General features: G+C 40.4%; 1 protein-coding gene across 4 annotated transcripts; it reads left to right on the forward strand.

Annotated features, from left to right (window-relative positions):
* Nucleotides 1-472: 472 nt before the first annotated feature.
* ALC (basic helix-loop-helix (bHLH) DNA-binding superfamily protein) lies at nucleotides 473-7,587 on the forward strand. Of its 4 annotated transcripts, XR_016099915.1 has the most exons (9): nucleotides 473-1,654; nucleotides 1,787-1,900; nucleotides 1,995-2,060; nucleotides 2,147-2,212; nucleotides 2,539-2,584; nucleotides 5,838-6,155; nucleotides 6,235-6,304; nucleotides 6,976-7,108; nucleotides 7,197-7,587. XR_016099915.1 is itself a non-coding variant. In XM_088947700.1 (8 exons), exons 1-8 carry the CDS (start codon nucleotides 1,106-1,108, stop codon nucleotides 7,249-7,251), a joined length of 1,371 nt encoding a protein of 456 aa, XP_088803826.1. In that variant the 5' UTR covers nucleotides 473-1,105; the 3' UTR covers nucleotides 7,252-7,587. The 4 variants fall into 4 exon arrangements, 2 of the variants coding, with proteins under 2 accessions (XP_088803826.1, XP_088803827.1); XM_088947700.1 differs by lacking the exon at nucleotides 2,539-2,584; XR_016099914.1 differs by lacking the exons at nucleotides 2,539-2,584; nucleotides 7,197-7,587 and adding an exon at nucleotides 6,751-6,886 and having other exon boundaries at nucleotides 475-1,654.
* Nucleotides 7,588-10,573: the final 2,986 nt, after the last annotated feature.

Genomic DNA, 10,573 nt, shown 5'->3' on the forward strand with positions numbered 1-10,573 from the left:
CTGAAATTATCTGCCCAATAATGACTTGGAGGAGGAACATCATCTGAGTTTGCTCTCTACGCATCCAAGCCATTGGATTGGCATCCAATGTACACCTCAGAAAATGATCTCCATTCTCCACTCTACTGCTGCTACCTAACTTTTATGGACGACTCAGAATTCTAGGGATAACAGGCCAACCGGCCAGAGAGAAGGCGCCTGGCACCCGCCCACCGCCACCGTCCATGATTTGGCCCATTTCATTTCTATATGACTAAATCTGCATGACTGCATCCAACCGCCATCTACTTAGGTGAACACGTGGATTATGCAACAGTGCCACGTCGTTTACACGTGTTAACTTTGAGCGGTAAATTAAGTGGGACCCATCCAATGCTGGGTCACGACTGTCACCTGTCAACGAGTAGATCGATGCGATGCGAGTTAACTCTGAAAGGTTTGATATATATATGGAGGTTCCCTAGTTTGTTTTGTATTGTAAATTTGTAATTGTTCGCAGAACTAACTTCTCTAAGCTCAATGAACGATAAATTACGGCCGGAGCCATTTGATAATTAGATGCCAGAAGGCCCAAAACCCAGAAGTCCAGAACAACAACAGAGATGGAGAGGCGGAGAGAGAGGAACCAACTAGGCAACTACCAAGGCTTGATTTTGATTTGATTTTTCATTTTTGATGGGGTTGTGGCCTGGTGGGGGTGTTGGGAGTTTGGACTGGAGTGGTACGGGACTTTCTTTTTTGCAGCAACACAGAAAAACACTAAAAATTAAAACTCTGCAAGTCATAGAAAAAGAGCTTTAGCGACCGTATTCTCTTTTTCTCTCTACATTTGCCTTGGCTTCTGCTAAGTAGTCTAACGAGCCTGTGGTTTATTATTAGAGCAGGCACAGACAGACAGCACCAGCCCTGAAAAAAATAAAAAGGGGGGGAAACTCCAGAAACCAAACCCACAGAGAGAAAGTGTGTGGAGATGGGTTTGCAGAAGAAGGAACATCAACAACGCCTGACCTGCGCTTTTATTAGCTTTTCTCGTGTGGGTGTGGAAGATGAGAGCTGAACTTTTTCCTCCTCCCTTTCTATCGCTTTTCTCTTCCTTCTGACTTCTATGGCGGACATGTATGAAAAAACCTGCTCTTCCCTTCCTCCACCATCCTCTTCTCCTACTCCTACTCCTCCTTCCCGTCCCGCAGTTGAATCAGACGATATCTCGCTTTTCCTTCGTCATTTCCTCCACTCCTCTTCATCTTCTTCTGCTTGCATGTCAGATAGGTCCAACCAAATGCCCTTCTCATCATCGTCTCTTTCTGCCCCTGCTCCTCCTGCTTTCTTTTCTTCTTCTCCACTAACTACATCTAAAGCTCTCCCGGAGCATCCACACCATCCATACGGGTCAAGTCTTCCATTTGATTCCGCCGACTGCCGAGTCAGGAATGGAACCTCCAACTCCAAGGTCGAGTCCTCCGGCGTTGCAGTCTCCTCCAGTTCCAGTTTCATCTTCTCTTCTTCCGGCCTATGTTTCCCATCCGAGGCGAAAGAAAAAGCAACTATTACGACTTCCGTTGGGACTGCGGACTGTGATGATGTCACGGCAACTGCCAAGCAAAGAAAGTCCCCGTTGGACAATGACCTCGACGACTACGAATGCGAAAGCGAGGTTCTTTTATATCCTTGTTTCCTTCTGTATTTCTTGCAACTCGGGAGAACTTTTTTTTTTTTTTTCCCAAAGATTTGTTTTCTTTTTTAAATTATCGAATTCAATGGGTACATGCATGCCTTTTGATCGTAGGAGGGTCTTGAAACGTCAGAGGAGCCATCGAAACCTATGCCCCCTCGTACTACTTCTTCGTCGTCATCTTCAAAGAGAAGCAGAGCGGCCGAAGTTCATAATTTGTCTGAAAAGGTTGGGGTTCATAATATAGCAAGCTCTCATGCTTTTCCTTCTATTATTCCCATTGCGTTATGGATTTGTTTTAACTGTGAAATTTGTTGGGCAGAGGAGGAGGAGTAGGATCAATGAGAAAATGAAAGCATTGCAGAACCTTATTCCAAATTCGAACAAGGTATTCGCTTGTTCTTTTTCTATCTCCTACAATGCTTTCTGGGTTGAAGCCATTGAAAGTCATATCCGATATTCTGATTGTGGCAGACGGATAAGGCTTCGATGTTGGATGAAGCCATTGAATATCTCAAGCAGCTTCAGCTTCAAGTACAAGTGAGTACCTCTCTTTTAGATGTTGGAGCGCTCTCCATTTCTTAACTCCCTCCCTTCAAACACACAGAAAAAAAGAGAAAAGCAAAAAGGTGTTAATGAGCAGTATGTGCCTATGTTCTTGGACAGGGATCCCTGTTTATGCAATTTTGTACAGTGTCTAAAATGATTAGACGCGTTATGGCTACCCACCATATTGGCTCCTCGTTCATCTTTTACCTTTTTCTTTGTGAGTGTTGATAGGGTGGAGGGTATCTTTTCTGTTCTATGATTCCTTGTGCAATTTGTATGCTTTCTTTTCTGAACAAATTCAAAACTTCCTATTGAAGGTCAAAAGGAAGTTTTCCTGTAAAAATGTTGGAACAGACGTAAAAGGTATTTCTTGTTTCTCATGATTTTCTTTGGTTCTCAAATTATCAAAATTAAAATAGTAATTTTATATCTAATATAGTGATTACACGGATAAATCGTTTTAGGAAACTGTCATTAATGGCATAAAAATTAAGTGTGAATGAAGTTGACAACAATTTCAAAGCTAATGTTAATTATCAAAGTCTTGGTATTGTTAAAATGCAATTTAGCATCTTACAGGATGTTCCATCTTTATCCTCTATGGTCATGGATTAAAGGTGGGAACAACCATTTTCCCTCAAGCTTTTAGCTAAAAGGTGAAAATACTGAAGTGATCACAAGAAGCTCCATTCTCTTCTTCTCCAGGCAAGTATTTAAGTTGATTGAAGCCTGTAGATGCTCATAAAACATAGTCAGGAATGACCCAATGAGAGCTACAGTTAATTGCCTTGTCTAGGATTAGTGATGGTGAGGAGTAAGGGTTGATGGATTAATTTCCAGAGGCATTAGGCTTCAATTGGAAAATGGAATTCTTACAGTTGAAGGCAGAGCTTTCTATGGAATGGTTAACATTTCATCTTGGTTTCCTCATTTTCCTTTATTCTAGCTTCACTTATGCTTGATAAGGTTTTTCTTAAGAAAAATAATTTTTTTATTTTTTTTTGTGCCATCACATTTTGCAGTCTTCTTTTTATCAAGTGTGAGTAAAGGATGCATTCTATAAGATCTTTTCAGTAATGAACTTTTGATGTCATAAGCATTGGAAGCTTGACAGCATGAAGGAAACTGAAGCAAGTGGGTGTGAAATGGATAAGAGTCCAATGATCTATTTAGTCCTCTCTGGCATCCTAATAAGGACCCCATGGAGATGAATTCTTTCTGCAACCACTTTAGGATTCATTGAAGAAAGGTTTTGTAGGAAGTTGGTTTCATCGAAAAGGGCAGTTATCTTTTAACTGATGAAGGACCCCATGGAGATGAATTCTTTCTGCAACCACTTTAGGATTCATTGAAGAAAGGTTTTGTAGGAAGTTGGTTTCATCGAAAAGGGCAGTTATCTTTTAACTGATGGAGGAATTATTTTAATTAAAGGCACTTTATCCTACTATTACACTTCTGTCCGTTTGCCTTATGTCCATTCTTAAAGTTTTGGTTTGCTTGGTTAGGATTTGGTTCTTTCTAAAAGGTCATGATCTACTTAATTGGAAGAGATGATAGAATACATCTCCAGAGGATCTATTTTATGGGTTAATTAGGTTTCTATACTTCTACGAAAAAAAGGGTTTCTATAAAGATTTTGGTGTAGCATGGGAAAATCTGCATCCTGAAGTTATTGCCAATGACCAATTTGGCCTATTAGTATTAATAAGCAATCACTTTCTAGCCCTCATTTCGCTGGATTAAGAGATCAGCTAATGGTCTAGCCAATTGTTTGTTTGAGTTCAAATCAGCCCCTACCAGATTGCCCCCCACAACGTCCCACAACACATCCCCGTCGTGTGTTGTGAGCATCTCCCGATGATGACATCATCATTTCTGGTATCATCATCGGGAGATGTTCCCAATACACGGCTTGAATGTGCTGTGGGATGTTGTGGGGGCCAATTTGCTCTCTGTTTGTTTAGGAGTACTGCTACTAGAGAGTTGTATTGGGGTCTGCACTTTCTGCTTAGTGTAATCTTAGGTTGGACGTATAGGGAGGCTGTAGGAATATAACCTTGGGGTTTGTTTTTTCTTTCTAGTCGCTCCCTCTCCATGTTCTTTTTTCTATGATCTTTTTCTGGTAATAAAACTTTCTGTCATTGTTACTATTAAAAAATCAATCACGTTCTAGCACAACTAGTTTGGTGTAACTTTATGAGATATGAATGGCATTGCCTTTTCTCCTGTTATGGGAGCAAAATCAAAATCATCAAAAGTTCTTATGGTCTTGAAGACATTAATGGAGAGATGTCAAATGATCATTTTCCCTCCAATCTTTAACAAGAGCTGTCAAATGACTTCTTGATGACCCATCTTTGATTTTGTTTGGGTATGCTATCCAGTTTTTCTATATGCCTGTGGGCTTCTCATGATTTTATTAGTTGTAGTTTTCATTTGGATTTAATAGATTTTCTAGAATTTTGTTATGAGCTGCTTAACAACAATAAATGTCAATTTGAATTATCACATTGGAAATCTTGGATTTATGGGGTATTTTAGCCTTTTAAATTGAGGGTTAAAAAGAATTAATTCTTGTAAGCATCCTGCCTCCATTACAATCAGAAAAATATGAATTTTTACTTCTTAGTAACTAGTGATCATCTGACCATAGTGATTTTCAGGCTATAGTGCATCCTAGATATTGCCAAATTTTAAATATTCAGAATGGCATATACTTTTGTTTCACTTGGTATGTGATTTTTGATTCTTCATCCTTGCATGTATTTTCAATTTGATGGTTGGCGTGATATATTGTCATTCTGTTTGGTCCATGTGAATGAAGTCTTGGCAATAGCAAAGTCTTTACGCTCTTGACTCTTAAAACATCTGATCACACAAGCCAAGTTCCTATAGATTGACAACAAAATACGAGCCTACAAGGATGCCTCGTGCCCTAATGATTGGGATGCTTTCCCCATTCCATCATGGAGCTGCTCAGTCATTCTTATCCTATTTCTTAGTATTGGCTTGTGAAGAGAAACTCTACCGTTTGATAATCTTAGTGGTAAATTGGGCCAACTTTCATGTATAGCAGAGAATAAAGCTTCACTCATTTGGAAGCCCTCCTGGTAGGCTCTTAACCAAAGTTTCAATTCATATTCCAAGCTTCTCTTCTAATGCCATAAAGCTTGGGTTTCCTCTCTCTGTTGTCTTCCAAAGATCTGTTCCATCATCTGTAGACTTTCCATAATAAAGTGGGGACCTTGTTCTTTGTTGTTTGCATCATATGCAATCAGAGTTAGCATCTTAACATGTGTAAAGAAAATAAAATAATCCTCAATCTTTCTATTCAGTTGTCTGCCTTGTTTGTGGGTTATTAGTACATTTTGTAGTGTCTTTAACGAGGCTTCTGTATCCAAAGACTTTAATTTCTCAGATATTTCTATGTGAATTAATCAGATTCTGACGAAGTCACGGAAGACACCCTAATTGCATCCACACCCATAAGCAGAAACATACAAGCTCAGATATGCTGGTTACCTATGACTTTGATCTATTGCTGGTTCCCCAATAAGAATGTTCTTTCAAGCGTGTAAGTAGAAACCATGTTCTGACTGTACTGTTCATTCTACAGATGTTGTCAATGAGAAATGGATTGAGTCTGCACCCAGTGTACCTGCCTGGAGTATTGCAGCCTATACCACTGCCGCAGGTGCCAATGGACTTCAGTGGGGGAAGTGGATCATTACATATGACAGCGGGAACAAGCACACTACCTATGAACCAAGAAACCTCAACTCGAATGGCATTTAGTCTTCCCAACCAATGCACTTCCTCTCATCAACCGGTTGTCTTACCCAGTATCACAAATATCAGCAATTCCGAAACTTCATTTGGGATTGGATCATCACATCAGGCTCATCATGGACCATCTCTGTTTTCATCCTCTAAGGTTGGTGAATTTTGACTCCTTAGATACTCTTGTGCAGATTCATGGGAATAAGACTTACCAATTTGTTTTGTATGTGAAGGAAATCTATGGGGAAAATACATTGCCTCGGCAACCATTCGATATGAATCACTCTGTGAAGAACCTGTCAGGTGGGTCTTCTTACCTGAGAACTTTCAATTTTGATTTCCCAAGAGGTTGGATATGTTATTTTGCCGCCACTATCCCAGATTATGACTGTCAATGGTCCAGGTCAGTCCAACAGACCTGGCCTCATAGGGTCTGGATCTGCATTGAGTTCTGATTGTATTAATAGGGTTGGGATTGGTTTTACTTGCCCGTGGCAAACATACTCCTCAATGTTTTCTACATGTTTCTCGTAGCTTACCCATTCTAACTTCCTCTAAGATATTTATATACGAGTTATTTTGAGAAGAGAAAGCAAGAAAATTAGTGGATTTATTGTCAAATTACCCAGACTTGTCAAGTAATATTGGGCAACCCAATTAATAATAGGCTTAGTTCTTGGTCTAATAGTTGTGGACCATCCTGTTGGTATTGAGTTTGGGTCAGGATTGGGACTCTGTTTTGTTATCAGGTCTGCTCTTATCTGGTCTGGACCCAACCATGCTGGCATAAAACAATATAGCATCTGGCATTTCGTGTTGAACAGGGGTAGGCCACTTTGATTATTCTACAAGACCAAAATTAGATGATCTTTCCCCTTCCAAAAGGTGATGCTTTACATGATCATATTGCCTTGCATTTTATCTAACAAAAAGTTCAGTTTTGGGAGGAAATAAAAAGAAATCCATGACTACAGGGCCTCTGCATTTTGATGAACGAGCCATAGAGGAAAACTCTCAGGAGGCATGCATGTCACAGGGAGAAAGATCACATGATGTGCTCCCTAAAGATATAAACAGTAGTCAGTTTCTCATTCAAAATTTGCATGGGTAAGAGATAATTGTGAAGCAGATGTCAGTTTCCTCATCTATACAATCAACAATCTTAGTTTTTTGTTTTTTTATGTATTATTACCAGCTTGGAGACCAGAAGTATGTCACATGACAACAAAGTAAAGATGCTGAACTTTTGAAGCTGATGACACCGATAGCATCAGTGGTGTTCAAAGTACCTAGCTGACTCTAGTTGTTATCAACATAACCCCATTTTCTCCACGTTGCTCATGAATTGTCTTCAGTACTCTGGATTCGAACACCTCGAAGTGTGGAGCTATGAAGTTCAACGTCACTCTTTGGAGGTGCTTGCAGCAGTTGCTTTGTAGAATAGTTGATGGAGAAATGGTGACGCTTCTTTTTCTAATCTAAAACCTCCATTCTTTTGGTGGGGCGGCAGCCCTGAGCCCTGCCATCTGTTTGCACCAGTTATTATAGAGAAACCATCTTTAATACAACATGTTTCTCCTCGGAAATTGAAATGGGACGTCATAGAAATTGGTTTCCCAGCGAGCCACGAGCGTTACTTAAATACTCTGCTATATGGTATATAACGCCGATAGTTGCATTGGCCTCGTCAATAAAACGACAATCATCCCAAATTTGATTATTTGAGTCCATTTCCATTTCCCCACCACCCACCCACACACCCCACCACTCTATCCGTCTTTAATCCGCCATTATTTTCGTTACACTTGCAAATAACCGAGCTGTTTGTCTAATATATGCATTAATGTATTTAAAACAATAAATGTCTTTGTCATGGTTTGACACAGGTTTAGTTTTTCCTTACTTAGGTGGTATTATCGGAAATATAATCAATGTGATTTTTGAGAGAAGTGATGTTTTTTCTATTGGCCCCTTCTAAAAGCTTATGCTTATGCATTCTTTAAAGGGTGGTCAACTTTCTTAGATGCTTAATCTTGGCAGGACCAATATTCTCTTGTGGCCCTAGTTAATAGCTAGTGTGGATATCAGGGTTTTTTATGGGCAGATACATATGTTCATGGGAACAGTGTATGGATTGGCATTGTGCAATGCACATTAAGGGGAGGTTTTTCATGCGGATCTGGCATGTTTTTACATTTTGCCAATCTCGTGCTTATGTTGATCGAACTATTCCCTATTGCCTGGGTGTGTTATGTGCCTTGCATCATCAGTGCCCCACTTTACATCATGGCCTTTCCCCTTTGGCATGTAAGCGGTGCTCTCATGGATCGGCAAGAACCAATACAGTGTTTTGGTCAGGTGGAATTATTCAATAAATTGCACATTACCCTTAGACACACTATTGCATTCCGCATTCCTTCGGCTGCAGATACAGTCGGCACTCGGCATTAGACGTGGCTTCAGCTTTGATTGAGCGCCGATTTTAAAGGAAGCTGTGTGGTTGAATGAAAATTGTGGTGAATTTGGTTTTTTCAGGTGTTTTCATGGGGACAGAGCACAGGGGCTCGCTTTACAGGGCTAGAAGTCGCTGTGTGGATTCAACGTCCTTAAAAAAGATGCGATAATCATTTATATATTACGTAGATATTCCAATCTGACATTAGAAGAGTCAACGTAAATGCCACGCCAAGGGAAGTTCTATGGGATGGTGGGACCAATCGACCAAACCACCTTGGGCGACCAGAAACCGCTATAACTGTAAATTGGGCCGTGCTCCCTTGCAAGTTGCAAGTTGCAACCTGATGGTATATACTTCTCATGGTTGATCTGGTCTGTGGTCTGGCTTGGCCCAAGGCTCAACTTATGGACCAGTTCAGCCAGTAACATGGGCACGAGCTGCCCGTGGGCCATGTCATGTCAGTCCGATTTATACCTCTAGAAACTACGTTTCTCACTGTCATCAATTCAGGGTCACGGAAACACCAGCCCCGGCATCTCCAAGACGCAACATTGTGCATCAGGCCAGAAAGAAGAAATAAACAATTATGAGTTGTTAACCTCTCTGAGGAAAAGCCGAAAGCATCTCACAACAATATCGATAGATAGCATCGAAAGGTGTTGGTATCCTCAGCCTTTAATCAAATGATTGGTGGGGTGTTTGGCTCACTGTAGCGGAGACTCTTGGGATCACCGGATTCGGTCCTCACAAAATTTGTCATCACACCGTCCTTCCAACACTAATGGCCGTGCATTTGGATTCCTTTCTTTCTTTCTATGTTTTTTGAGTACCTAGTGTGGACGTTCCTTTTTCATTTTTCTTTTTAACTCCAATTCTTCTCAATGTCTTCCGATGGCATGGATTCAGCAGCCAAACAATGTTTACAATAAGGATAAAATTCAAGTTACCAGCTTTGATATTTTTCCTGAACCAAAAAGTAAGAACACCTAGTTTTTAATTTTCGATACTATCAGCCTGGGCTGACCTGAACATTCAGTTAAGCTGGATCAGCTGTTTTGAGGCATTCCAAATAAGCTATCTAAACTAAAGAGGCTGAAGCGAACAGCCCAAAAATATGATCGACTGGCATCCCATTTGGGCCGGTCAAGTTTTTCGTCAAATGTAACTTAACTTAAAGGCTGTTGATGTAGAGATCGGCCACTTTCAAAAGCCAGAAGCCACTGCACTTCTGCCCTCTCAAACGGGCACTAAGCTGGTTCAGCTGCTTTGAGAAGCTATTCAAAGAGGTTGAAGTGGACAGCCTTTCAAATGCTTGAGTGACCTTCTGGGAGGGCTGAAGAGCAGTGGCTTCTGGCTTTCCTAGGTAGACCCCACATGGATAACCTATAAGCTATGTTCCGTGAAAACCCTAGAGAGCCCAAATCAGTCGTCAGTTGGTAATTTCAAGACCTGTCGGCTTCAGCGTCTTTTAATAGCTTATCCAGAGCTCTTTCCAATTAATTGAATCAACTTAACTGAATCTTAGCACAACACTAGATTGAGTATGAAGCAAAAGAGTAATGGGCCCAAATGACCGCTAGGCTTCAGCCCACCCAAACGAGCACTGTACTTTAAATTTCTAGATGGAGCAAAAGAGTTGGGAATTTGGGATCCTATTCATCAAGCATCCTGCCAGCCTTATCTCAATTCAACCGTTTCATTCCTGTTATATCATCTATTTCAAGCCTTAATCCACCGAATCATCACCATCCAACAACTATTTGATCTAAAGTATTCAAATCCCTCCTGACAACCCAATTCACATTTCCCCACACTAAAAATAGCAAAGGACAAAGTGTGAACCCATAATTGCAGTCTGGGCCGTGCCACAACTAAAGGATGAATTTTGTGGTAGACAGTAATATTGTTTTTTGTTTTCTTTTTATGAAGCCAGGAAGACGTACGATATTATTGTGTTTCTATTATTTTGTCATTCATTTTAACGTCTTGTCTTTCAAATGTTATATCATATGCGCATATTTCGAAGCACAAAAACGATTTAATTTTAACTAAAATGGGCAGTGCAAATTAGAAGTGTGTAATTTCTGATTCAATTTTTCTTGGGGTTTCGCTTT

Source organism: Nelumbo lutea, chromosome 5 (genome assembly GCF_056320005.1).
Source record: "Nelumbo lutea isolate HS-2025 chromosome 5, American lotus-T2T, whole genome shotgun sequence".
Classification (NCBI taxonomy): domain Eukaryota; kingdom Viridiplantae; phylum Streptophyta; class Magnoliopsida; order Proteales; family Nelumbonaceae; genus Nelumbo; species Nelumbo lutea.

Coding starts and splice junctions, on each gene's coding strand:
- ALC (XM_088947700.1), top strand. CDS start 1,106: ATGGCGGACATGTATGAAAAAACCTGCTCTTCCCTTCCTCCACCATCC. Junction 1,655..1,786: donor ACTACGAATGCGAAAGCGAG/GTTCTTTTATAT, acceptor TTTTGATCGTAG/GAGGGTCTTGAAACGTCAGA. Junction 1,901..1,994: donor TTCATAATTTGTCTGAAAAG/GTTGGGGTTCAT, acceptor TTTGTTGGGCAG/AGGAGGAGGAGTAGGATCAA.